This window comes from Lepidochelys olivacea (genome assembly GCF_965140295.1).
Source record: "Lepidochelys olivacea isolate rLepOli2 genome assembly, chromosome: 9".
Taxonomy (NCBI): domain Eukaryota; kingdom Metazoa; phylum Chordata; order Testudines; family Cheloniidae; genus Lepidochelys; species Lepidochelys olivacea.
The window spans coordinates 84872228-84884641 of record NC_140419.1 but is presented as its reverse complement, the minus strand read 5'-3'; the positions used below and the strand labels follow the sequence as shown (position 1 = coordinate 84884641).

General features: G+C 72.9%; 1 protein-coding gene across 4 annotated transcripts in view; it reads right to left on the bottom strand.

Moving 5' to 3' along the window:
• The window catches only part of AMMECR1 (AMMECR nuclear protein 1), a 112413-nt gene extending 100704 nt beyond the window's left edge, over window positions 1-11709 (bottom strand). The window contains exon 1 of one of the 4 annotated variants that reach the window (XR_014713066.1): window positions 11131-11709. Coding sequence is in view for 3 of the 4 variants with exons in the window: in XM_084639815.1 (XP_084495941.1) it covers window positions 11131-11594 (464 nt within the window). In the remaining variant the exon portion in view is untranslated. The remainder of the gene's footprint in view (window positions 1-11130) is intronic. The other 3 variants (XM_084639815.1, XM_084639816.1, XM_084639817.1) reach the window with 3 other exon arrangements.
• Between the last annotated feature and the right edge of the window lie 705 nt (window positions 11710-12414).

Here is a 12414-nt window from a genome sequence, read left to right as displayed (position 1 = left end):
AGAGTTCAAATTTGTGACCACAGTTGCTGGAGTACTATTTTTAGTAGTACATGTAATGCAGCATCCACACACATTTTACCAGCAGAACAGTGCTGGTAGAGGACCTGTGCCATTCAGGGAAGTGGTTTTCAGTCACTGACAAACTCAGGGTTTTACTGACAGGTCCTAAAATTGAATGTGGACACATGCAAAGATGTGCTGAAATAAGGAAGTGTTACTGGTAAAATTTTGTAGAGTAGACCAGGCCTAGGAGAGAGAAACCCTGAGTGGCTGAGATCAGTTTAGGGAGGATTAGAGTTATAGTTTGAGCCTAGGTGTTCATTTAAAAAAAAAAAAAAAGTTACAGGAACCAGTTGATGTTGTAAACATCTTTTTTAAGGGGGAAGGTCAGAAGTGTATTTTAGGAACCCCTTTGTCAAATGACACTAAGTTTGACCACTAATCCTAACCTGCACCACCATGAGCCACAGCAAATTTCAAGACAATCCAAGTAATGTGGATTTTAGAGCACTTAAAATAGTTGACCTTTAGACAGAAAGTGACACTCCACCTTAACTAGGAGAGCTGGTGACGTGCTTACTGGAGAGAGTTCTACAAGTTATTTATTCTTTATCAATCTACAGCAAATAAACTGTGGGCAGAACTCGGTTCTCCCCCATCAATGAAACCACAGAGTGATAACTGTAGAAAATTGAGGCTGGTTATCTATGTAGGACTGGGATGGAGAATAGATAGAAGGGAAGTGGACCCCCCACACAAGATGATAGCTACTTAGTACAAATCAAGAGAAACAAGGGTCCCTAAGAAACTGGTATCTATAAGGGGGAGCATACAGGATGTAGAGAGGAAGGGGTAATGTAAAGAAACTCACAGCTGAGCCCCTCACATTGGTACACAGAAGTTTAGAAGGGCATGTAGGGAGTACTTGCTGGGGTTGCAGGTGAAGCAGGAGATCTATGGCAGCTAGGAGTATACATCTCCTACACAGAGTACTCACTAGGAGTCACTGTAATGAGGGTTCCATTAAGGTTATTAATCATGTGCCAGATATATCTAGAATACAAAGGACATTCATCAAGTGTCACTGGTGAAGCAAGGGCTCTGTGGTAGCAGGAAGCACTACTGAGGGCGCACGGAGGTATAGAAGATGGAGAAAGGAATTCATTAGCAGATGTTGGTGAAGCAAGAGGAGGGAGAGAGGGAGGGAAGGGGTCTACCAAGCATGGTGGTCATGCAGCAAGGAGGAAGTATACCATTGCCCTGCAGGTGTGAATAGCTGCACACGGGGAGATAGCAGGGCAGATGAGGTCACTTGTGAAGCCAGGGCTCTGCATGGGATAGTAGATGTACAAGAGCACTGAAGGATACTTACTAGGGGTCATTGGTGAAGCCAGAGCTCACTGGGAGCCCCCCATAGGGGAACTCAAGGGGCATCATGAAGGGGTACGGGTGTCTGCTGTGAAGTATTCACTAGAGGCTGATGAAGCCAGGCTCCACACTGTTTAGGGCTGGAAGGAGATCTATGAGGTGGTATAGGGGTATGGCGCCTGAAATAGAAAACTCACTAGGGGTGACTGATGAAACTAGGGCTCCGCAGAGGCTGGGAACCATGTGCAGGGGATGGGAATACAAAAAGCAATGAGGGCAATGTGTGGGATACTCACCAGAAATCATTGGTGAATCAGAGGCTGGTAACCATATACGTGGGGGCAGGATAGGAGTATGGTGTTCTGTGTCAGGTACTCACTAGGGGTATCTGGTGAAGTGGGGCAGCTCCTCAGGTGCTGTCAGATATATGGTGTGGGTCCATGGAGGTGATATAGGGCTTTGACGGCTGGTAGCTACACAGGGTGGAAGAGCATGGGATGCAAAGGGACAGTATGGAGCCCAGTGTGGACCACTCAGTAGGGGTCATTGATGAAGCAGGGGCTCTGCTGGGCCTGGCAGCTGTATGTGGTGTGGTATGGTGTAGGGAGTTAATGGGGGCAAGGTGCCCAGTCGGGGATACTCACTAGTGGTCATTGGTAAAGAGAGGGCTGGTAGCTGTATGGAGTGAGGGGTACAGACAATATGGGGCATGGTGCCTGACGTGGAGTCCTCAGTGGAGCTCACTGATGAAATGGGGTATGTGGCAGCTGGGAAGGAGAAGGTGCACTGGGATATGGTGCCTGGGGAGGGTATATGGGGCAGAGTGTGGGGTACTCACTATGGGTCACTGGTAAGGGGTGGCAGGGTGCCCAGGGGTGCATAGAACAGGGTGCCTGGGGGTGCCCAGGGGCTGGAGCCGGGTACTCACTAGGGGGCGCTGACGGAGTCAGAGCCAGGGGGCAGGAGCCAGGTATTCACTAGGGGGGGTGGCAGTGGGCCAAAGCCCGGGGGCAGGAGCCCAGGGCCGGAGCTGGGTACTCACTAGGGGGTGCTGTCGGGGGGAGGTGCCAGGGGCAGGGACAGGAGCTGGGGCCAGAGCCAGGCACTCACTAGGGGGCACTGGCAAGGGGCGGAGCCTGTGGGCAACAGCCCAGGGCTGGAGCAGGGTACTCACAAGGGGGTGCTGCAGGGGGAGGAGCCCAGGGACAGGAGCCCAGGGCTGGAGCAGGGTATTCATTAGGGGGCGCTGCCAGGGGGCAGCAGCCTAGGGCCAGAGCTGTGTACTCACTAGGGGGTGCTGGCGGCGGGAGATGCCTGTGGACAGGAGCCCAGGGCCAGAGCCAGGTACTCACGAGGGGGGTGCTGGTGGGGACAGGAGCCCGGGGGAGGGGGCCAGAGCTGGGTACTCACTAGGGGATGCTGGCAAGGGGCCAGAGCTCAGGGGCAGGAGCCCGGGGCAGGAGCCAGGTACTCACTATGGGGCGCTGGCGGGGACAAGAGCCCGGGGGCAGGAGCCTGCAGGGCTGGAGCCAGGTACTCACAAGGGGGCGCTGGCACAGAAAGAAGTCCTGGGGGCAGGGGCCGGGTACTCACTAGGGGGCACTGCGAGGGGCTGGGGCCGGATACTCACTAGCGGTACTACGGGGGACCGGAGCACAGGGCATGGGCCGGAGCCAGGTACTCACTAGGGGATGCTGTTCGGGGGGCCGGAGCCGGGTACTCGCGAGGGGGCGCTGTCTGGGGGGCAGAGGCTGAGCCAGGTACTCGCGAGGGGGTGCTGTTCGGGGGGTCAGAGCACCGGGCCAGGTACTCGCGAGGGGGCGCTGTTCTGGGGGCTGGATACTCGCGAGGGGGCGCTGTTCGGGGGGCCGGAGCCGGGTACTCGCGAGGGGGCGCTGTTTGGGGGACCGGGGCCGGAGCCGGGTACTCGCGAGGGGGTGCTGTCTGGGGCTGGAGCACGGGTCTAGGTACTCGCTAGAGGGCGCTGCGCGGGGGTCAGGGGCCGGACCCGGGTTCTCGCTAGGGGGTGCTGCTCGAGCGTCAGGGCCGGGTACTCGCTAGGGGGCGCTGTTCAGGGGGCTGGAGCATGGGGCTGGGTACTCGCTAGGGGGCGCTGTTCGGGGGGGCCAGAGCCCGGAACTCGCTAGGGGGCACTGATCTGGGGGCTGGATACTCGCGAGGGGGCGCTGTTCGGGGGGACGGAGCCGGGTACTCGCGAAGGGGCGCTGTTCGGGGGACCGGAGCCGGGTACTTGCGAAGGGGCGCTGTTCGGGGGCCTGGAGCCGGAGCCGGGTACTCGCGAGGGGGTGCTGTTCGGGGGGCCGGAGCCGGGTACTCGCGAGGGGGCGCTGTTTGGGGGACCGGGGCCGGAGCCGGGTACTCGCGAGGGGGTGCTGTTCGGGGGGCCGGGGCCGGAGCCGGGTACTTGCGAGGGGGTGCTGTTCGGGGGGCCGGGGCCGGAGCCGGGTACTCGCGAGGGGGCGCTGTTCGGGGGGTCGGGGCCGGAGCACTCGCTAGGGGGTGCTGTTCGGGGGGCAGGGGCCAGAGCCGGGTATTCGCTAGGGGGCGCCGTTCGGGGGGCTGGAGCACAGGGCCAGGTACTCGCCAGGGGGCACAGTTCGGGGGGCCGGGGCCGGGTACTCGCGAGGGGGCGCTGTTCGGGGGGCCGGGGCCGGAGCCGGGTACTCGCGAGGGGGCGCTGTTCGGGGGGCCGGAGCCGGGTACTCGCGAGGGGGCGCTGTTCGGGGGGCCGGAGCCGGGTACTCGCGAGGGGGCGCTGTTCGGGGGGCCGGAGCTGGGTACTCGCGAGGGGGCGCTGTTTGGGGGGCCGGAGCCGGGTACTCGCGGGGGGGCGCTGTTTGGGGGGCCGGAGCCGGGTACTCGCGGGGGGGCGCTGTTCGGGGGGCCGGGGCCGGAGCCGGAGCCGGAGCCGGGTACTCGCGAGGGGGCGCTGTTCGGGGGGCCGGGGCCGGGTACTCACGAGGGGACGCTGTTCGGGGGTTCGGGGCTGGAGCACTCGCTAGGGGGTGCTGTTCGGGGGGCAGGGGCCAGAGCCGGGTACTCGCTAGGGGGCGCCGTTCGGGGGGCTGGAGCACGGGGCCAGGTACTCGCGAGGGGGCGCTGTTCGGGGGGCCGGGGCCGGGTACTCGCCAGGGGGCGCTGTTCGGGGGGCCGGAGCCGGGTACTCGCGAGAGGGCGCTGTTCGGGGGGCCGGAGCCGGGTACTCGCGAGGGGGCGCTGTTTGTGGGGCCGGAGCCGGGTACTCGCGAGGGGGCGCTGTTTGGGGGGCCGGGGCCGGAGCCGGGTACTCGCGAGGGGGCGCTGTTCGGGGGGCCGGGGCCGGAGCCGGGTACTCGCGAAGGGGCGCTGTTCGGGGGGCCGGGGCCGGGTACTCGCGAGGGGGCGCTGCTTGGGGGGCCGGGGCCGGGCACTCACGAGGGGGCGCTGTTCGGGGGGCCGGGGCCGCAGCCGGGCACTCGCGAGGGGGCGCTGTTCGGGGGGCCGTGGCCGGATACTCGCGAGGGGGCGCTGCTCAGAGGGCAGGGGCCGGAGCCGGGTACTCGCGAGGGGGCGCTGTTCGGGCGGCCGGGGCCGGATACTCGCGAGGGGGCGCTGTTCGGGGGTCCAGGGCCGCAGCCGGGTACTCGCGAGGGGGCGCTGTTCGGGGGGGCAGGGGCCGGAGCCGGGTACTCGCCAGGGGGCGCTGTTCGGGGGGGCAGGGGCCGGAGCCGGGTACTCGCCAGGGGGCGCTGTTCGGGGGGGCAGGGGCCGGAGCCGGGTACTCGCCAGGGGGCGCTGTTCGGGGGGGCAGGGGCCGGAGCCGGGTACTCGCCAGGGGGCGCTGTTCGGGGGGGCAGGGGCCGGAGCCGGGTACTCGCGAGGGGGCGCTGTTCGGGGGGCCGGGGCTGGGTACTCGCGAGGGGGCGCTGTTCGGGGGACCGGGGCTGTGTACTCGCGAGGGGGCGCTGTTCGGGGGGCAGGGGCCGGGTACTCGCGAGGGGGCGCTGTTCGGGGGGCAGGGGCCGGGTACTCGCGAGGGGGCGCTGTTCGGGGGGCAGGGGCCGGGTACTCGCGAGGGGGCGCTGTTCGGGGGGCCGGGGCCGGAGCCGGGCACTCGCGAGGGGGCGCTGTTCGGGGGGCCGGGGCCGGAGCCGGGCACTCGCGAGGGGGCGCTGTTCGGGGGGCCGGGGCCGGGCACTCGCGAGGGGGCGCTGTTCGGGGGGCCGGGGCCGCAGCCGGGCACTCGCGAGGGGGCGCTGTTCGGGGGGCCGGGGCCGGATACTCGCGAGGGGGCGCTGCTCAGAGGGCAGGGGCTGAAGCCGGGTACTCGCGAGGGGGCGCTGTTCTGGTGTCCTGGGCCGGGTACTCGCGAGGGGCCACTGTTCGGGGGGCCGTGGCCGGAGCCGGGTACTCGCGAGGGGCCGCTGTTTGGGGGGCAGGGGCCGGAGCACTCGCCAGGGGGCGCTGTTCGGGGGGCCGGGCACTCGCCAGGGGGCGCTGTTCGGGGGGCCGGGGCCGGGCACTCGCCAGGGGGCGCTGTTCGGGGGGGCCGGGCACTCGCCAGGGGGCGCTGCTCGGGGGGGCCGGGCACTCGCCAGGGGGCGCTGCTCGGGGGGGCCGGGCACTCGCCAGGGGGCGCTGCTCGGGGGGGCCGGGCACTCGCCAGGGGGCGCTGCTCGGGGGGCCGGGGCCGGGGCCGGGCACTCGCCAGGGGGCGCTGCTCGGGGGGCCGGGGCCGGGGCCGGGCACTCGCCAGGGGGCGCTGCTCGGGGGGCCGGGGCCGGGGCCGGGCACTCGCCAGGGGGCGCTGCTCGGGGGGCCGGGGCCGGGCACTCGCCAGGGGGCGCTGCTCGGGGGGCCGGGCACTCGCCAGGGGGCGCTGTTCGGGGGGCCGGGGCCGGGCACTCGCCAGGGGGCGCTGTTCGGGGGGCCGGGGCCGGGCACTCGCCAGGGGGCGCTGTTCGGGGGGGCCGGAGCCGGGCACTCGCCAGGGGGCGCTGTTCGGGGGGCCGGGGCCGGAGCCGGGTACTCGCCAGGGGGCGCTGTTCGGGGGGCCGGGGCCGGAGCCGGGTACTCGCCAGGGGGCGCTGTTCGGGGGGCCGGGGCCGGAGCCGGGTACTCGCCAGGGGGCGCTGTTCGGGGGGCCGGGGCCGGGTACTCGCCAGGGGGCGCTGTTCGGGGGGCCGGGGCCGGGGCCGGGTACTCGCCAGGGGGCGCTGTTCGGGGGGCCGGGGCCGGAGCCGGGTACTCGCCAGGGGGCGCTGTTCGGGGGGCCGGGGCCGGGTACTCGCCAGGGGGCGCTGTTCGGGGGGCCGGAGCCGGGTACTCGCCAGGGGGCGCTGCTCGGGGGGCCGGGGCCGGAGCCGGGTACTCGCCAGGGGGCGCTGTTCGGGGGGCCGGAGCCGGGTACTCGCCAGGGGGCGCTGTTCGGGGGGCCGGGGCCGGAGCCGGGTACTCGCCAGGGGGCGCTGTTCGGGGGGCCGGGGCCGGAGCCGGGTACTCGCCAGGGGGCGCTGTTCGGGGGGCCGGAGCCGGGTACTCGCCAGGGGGCGCTGCTCGGGGGGCCGGGGCCGGGCACTCGCCAGGGGGCGCTGCTCGGGGGGCCGGGGCCGGGCACTCGCCAGGGGGCGCTGCTCGGGGGGCCGGGGCCGGGCACTCGCCAGGGGGCGCTGCTCGGGGGGCCGGGGCCGGAGCCGGGTACTCGCCAGGGGGCGCTGCTCGGGGGGCCGGAGCCGGGTACTCGCCAGGGGGCGCTGTTCGGGGGGGCCGGAGCCGGAGCCGGGTACTCGCCAGGGGGCGCTGTTCGGGGGGGCCGGAGCCGGAGCCGGGTACTCGCCAGGGGGCGCTGTTCGGGGGGGCCGGAGCCGGGTACTCGCCAGGGGGCGCTGTTCGGGGGGCCGGGGCCGGGTACTCGCCAGGGGGCGCTGTTCGGGGGGCCGGGGCTGGAGCCGGGTACTCGCCAGGGGGTGCTGTTCGGGGGGCCGGGGCCGGGTACTCGCCAGGGGGCGCTGTTCGGGGGGCCGGGGCCGGGTACTCGCCAGGGGGCGCTGTTCGGGGGGCCGGAGCCGGGTACTCGCCAGGGGGCGCTGTTCGGGGGTCGGGGCCGGAGCCGTGCACTCGCCAGGGGGCGCTGTTCGGGGGGGCCGGAGCCGTGCACTCGCCAGGGGGCGCTGTTCGGGGGGGCCGGAGCCGGGCACTCGCCAGGGGGCGCTGTTCGGGGGGCCGGGGCCGGAGCCGTGTTCTCGCCAGGGGGCGCTGTTCGGGGGGCCGGGGCCGGGTACTCGCCAGGGGGCGCTGTTCGGGGGGCCGGGGCCGGGTACTCGCCAGGGGGCGCTGTTCGGGGGGCCGGGGCCGGAGCCGGGTACTCGCCAGGGGGCGCTGCTCGGGGGGCCGGAGCCGGGTACTCGCCAGGGGGCGCTGCTCGGGGGGCCGGAGCCGGGTACTCGCCAGGGGGCGCTGCTCGGGGGGCCGGAGCCGGGTACTCGCCAGGGGGCGCTGCTCGGGGGGCCGGGGCCGGGTACTCGCCAGGGGGCGCTGCTCGGGGGGCCGGGGCCGGGTACTCGCCAGGGGGCGCTGTTCGGGGGGCCGGGGCCGGGTACTCGCCAGGGGGCGCTCTTCGGGGGGCCGGGGCCGTGTACTCGCCAGGGGGCGCTCTTCGGGGGGCCGGGGCCGGAGCCGGGTACTCGCCAGGGGGCGCTGCTCGGGGGGCCGGGGCCGGGTACTCGCCAGGGGGCGCTGCTCGGGGGGCCGGGGCCGGGTACTCGCCAGGGGGCGCTGCTCGGGGGGCCGGGGCCGGGTACTCGCCAGGGGGCGCTGTTCGGGGGGCCGGGGCCGGGTACTCCCCAGGGGGCGCTGTTCGGGGGGCCGGGGCCGGGTACTCGCCAGGGGGCGCTGTTCGGGGGGCCGGGGTCGGGTACTCGCCAGGGGGCGCTGTTCGGGGGGCCGGGGCCGGAGCCGGGTACTCGCCAGGGGGCGCTGCTCGGGGGGCCGGGGCCGGGTACTCGCCAGGGGGCGCTGTTCGGGGGGCCGGGGCCGGAGCCGGGTACTCGCCAGGGGGCGCTGTTCGGGGGGCCGGGGCCGGGTACTCGCCAGGGGGCGCTGTTCGGGGGGCCGGGGTCGGGTACTCGCCAGGGGGCGCTGTTCGGGGGGCCGGGGCCGGAGCCGGGTACTCGCCAGGGGGCGCTGTTCGGGGGGCCGGGGCCGGAGCCGGGCACTCGCCAGGGGGCGCTGCTCGGGGGGCCGGGGCCGGGCACTCGCCAGGGGGCGCTGCTCGGGGGGCCGGGGCCGGGCACTCGCCAGGGGGCGCTGTTCGGGGGGCCGGGGCCGGGCACTCGCCAGGGGGCGCTGTTCGGGGGGCCGGGGCCGGGTACTCGCCAGGGGGCGCTGTTCGGGGGGCCGGGTACTCGCCAGGGGGCGCTGTTCGGGGGGCCGGGGCCGGAGCCGGGTACTCGCCAGGGGGCGCTGCTCGGGGGGCCGGAGCCGGGTACTCGCCAGGGGGCGCTGTTCGGGGGGGCCGGAGCCGGAGCCGGGTACTCGCCAGGGGGCGCTGTTCGGGGGGGCCGGAGCCGGGTACTCGCCAGGGGGCGCTGTTCGGGGGGGCCGGAGCCGGGTACTCGCCAGGGGGCGCTGTTCGGGGGGCCGGGGCCGGGTACTCGCCAGGGGGCGCTGTTCGGGGGGCCGGGGCTGGAGCCGGGTACTCGCCAGGGGGCGCTGTTCGGGGGGCCGGGGCTGGGTACTCGCCAGGGGGCGCTGTTCGGGGGGCCGGGGCCAGGTACTCGCCAGGGGGCGCTGTTCGGGGGGCCGGAGCCGGGTACTCGCCAGGGGGCGCTGTTCGGGGGTCGGGGCCGGAGCCGTGTACTCGCCAGGGGGCGCTGTTCGGGGGGGCCGGAGCCGGGCACTCGCCAGGGGGCGCTGTTCGGGGGGCCGGGGCCGGAGCCGTGTTCTCGCCAGGGGGCGCTGTTCGGGGGGCCGGGGCCGGGTACTCGCCAGGGGGCGCTGTTCGGGGGGCCGGGGCCGGGTACTCGCCAGGGGGCGCTGTTCGGGGGGCCGGGGCCGGGTACTCGCCAGGGGGCGCTGTTCGGGGGGCCGGGGCCGGGTACTCGCCAGGGGGCGCTGCTCGGGGGGCCGGGGCCGGGTACTCGCCAGGGGGCGCTGCTCGGGGGGCCGGGGCCGGGTACTCGCCAGGGGGCGCTGCTCGGGGGGCCGGGGCCGGGTACTCGCCAGGGGGCGCTGTTCGGGGGGCCGGGGCCGGGTACTCGCCAGGGGGCGCTGTTCGGGGGGCCGGGGCTGGAGCCGGGTACTCGCCAGGGGGCGCTGTTCGGGGGGCCGGGGCTGGGTACTCGCCAGGGGGCGCTGTTCGGGGGGCCGGGGCCGGGTACTCGCCAGGGGGCGCTGTTCGGGGGGCCGGAGCCGGGTACTCGCCAGGGGGCGCTGTTCGGGGGTCGGGGCCGGAGCCGTGTACTCGCCAGGGGGCGCTGTTCGGGGGGGCCGGAGCCGGGCACTCGCCAGGGGGCGCTGTTCGGGGGGCCGGGGCCGGAGCCGTGTTCTCGCCAGGGGGCGCTGTTCGGGGGGCCGGGGCCGGGTACTCGCCAGGGGGCGCTGTTCGGGGGGCCGGGGCCGGGTACTCGCCAGGGGGCGCTGTTCGGGGGGCCGGGGCCGGAGCCGGGTACTCGCCAGGGGGCGCTGCTCGGGGGGCCGGAGCCGGGTACTCGCCAGGGGGCGCTGCTCGGGGGGCCGGAGCCGGGTACTCGCCAGGGGGCGCTGCTCGGGGGGCCGGGGCCGGGTACTCGCCAGGGGGCGCTGTTCGGGGGGCCGGGGCCGGGTACTCGCCAGGGGGCGCTGCTCGGGGGGCCGGGGCCGGGTACTCGCCAGGGGGCGCTCTTCGGGGGGCCGGGGCCGGAGCCGGGTACTCGCCAGGGGGCGCTGCTCGGGGGGCCGGGGCCGGGTACTCGCCAGGGGGCGCTGCTCGGGGGGCCGGGGCCGGGTACTCGCCAGGGGGCGCTGCTCGGGGGGCCGGGGCCGGGTACTCGCCAGGGGGCGCTGCTCGGGGGGCCGGGGCCGGGTACTCGCCAGGGGGCGCTGTTCGGGGGGCCGGGGTCGGGTACTCGCCAGGGGGCGCTGTTCGGGGGGCCGGGGTCGGGTACTCGCCAGGGGGCGCTGTTCGGGGGGCCGGGGCCGGGTACTCGCCAGGGGGCGCTGTTCGGGGGGCCGGGGCCGGAGCCGGGTACTCGCCAGGGGGCGCTGTTCGGGGGGCCGGGGTCGGGTACTCGCCAGGGGGCGCTGTTCTGGGGGCCGGGGCCGGAGCCGGGTACTCGCCAGGGGGCGCTGCTCGGGGGGCCGGAGCCGGGTACTCGCCAGGGGGCGCTGCTCGGGGGGCCGGGGCCGGAGCCGGGTACTCGCCAGGGGGCGCTCTTCGGGGGGCCGGGGCCGGAGCCGGGTACTCGCCAGGGGGCGCTGCTCGGGGGGCCGGGGCCGGGTACTCGCCAGGGGGCGCTGTTCGGGGGGCCGGGGCCGGAGCCGGGTACTCGCCAGGGGGCGCTGCTCGGGGGGCCGGAGCCGGGTACTCGCCAGGGGGCGCTGCTCGGGGGGCCGGAGCCGGGTACTCGCCAGGGGGCGCTGCTCGGGGGGCCGGGGCCGGGTACTCGCCAGGGGGCGCTGTTCGGGGGGCCGGGTACTCGCCAGGGGGCGCTGTTCGGGGGGCCGGGGCCGGAGCCGGGTACTCGCCAGGGGGCGCTGCTCGGGGGGCCGGGGCCGGGTACTCACTAGGGGTCGTTGGCGAAGCGGGGGCTCCGCGGGGGCTGGTAGCCGTACAGGTGACAGTAGAGCACATCGAAGCAGAAGCAGCACATCTCGGCCGACACCACCATCTTCCTGCAGCCGGGCGCGCTGGAGCCGGCCCCGGGGGAGGCGAGCAGCGAGGCGGCCGGGGGGGAGAGGCCGCCGGGGCCCCCGCCGCAGCTGGGCGGCAGCGGCGGGGACAGGACGCAACCGGCGGCGCCCCCCGCCAGCCCCCCCAGGCCGTTGAGGCGGGCGATCCCCGGCGGGGGTAGCGCCCCCGGCTCGCCGCCCGCTGCCGCCGCCCCGCCGCAGTGGGAGCTGCCGCCGCCGCCGCCCCCCGGGCCGGCCGAGCCCGAGGGAGGGGAACTGGAGAGTTTCTGCTTCTTCACCCCGCAGCAACCCGCCGCCATCTTGGAGCCGTCTCCCCCCACGCAGCGCTTCCGACCCATAGCGGGGGGGCCGGCCGGCCGGCCGGGGGACGTGCGGCCGCCTGCTCCGCCTCCTCCCGGGCCCGCTCCGCCTGCAACGGGGAGGGGGCAGGGAAGGATGAATGGGGAGAAAGGGAGAGGGGAGTTAGAGCCGCCGCGGCGTGCCAGGCCCCGCGCCTCGCAGACAGCTTCGCCGCCCCCCCGCCCCGGCCGGCAGCTCCTCGTCCCCCCGCGCCGCCTCCCGCCGGGGAAGGGTCCTCCACCCCCCCGCGTGCCGAAGAGCCCCGGCCGGGCCCCGCGAGCCCGAGGAGGCGGCTGACAGTGTCCGACTGGCACAACGCAAATGACCTGGGTTGGCTTTCGCTTCGGAGGGGGAAAGAAGCCGCCAGGGAGGCGTGTGAGTCAGCCAGCGGGAGCACTGCAGGGAGCCCCGGCTGCGCCCACAAACCAGGCAGTCCTGGGATGGCTGGCCGCGGGGACGGGGTTCAGTGGAGACTGTGCTGAGGCCAGCAGCCCAGGGGGCAAGCGGGCGTGACCCTGGTGGACTTGCCCAGTGCTTTGCCTTCTTTCAGAGGAGCTCTGTCCCCAGGGAAGCGAGGGAACATGCACGTGTTAAAACTGCACTGGCCAAAACACTAGTCTCTCAGGTGCCACAAGTCCTCCTTTTCTTTTTGCGAATACAGACTCACACGGCTGCTACTCTGCAACCTGAAGAATAATAGTTTAGGTGTATACTTTACATCTCAAAGGAGCATGAAACATTTTAAAAACTATATATACAAAGAGGACTGGCCTCACCCATCACTAAAATGCAGCTATCGCTGACGTGGAAACTGGCAGC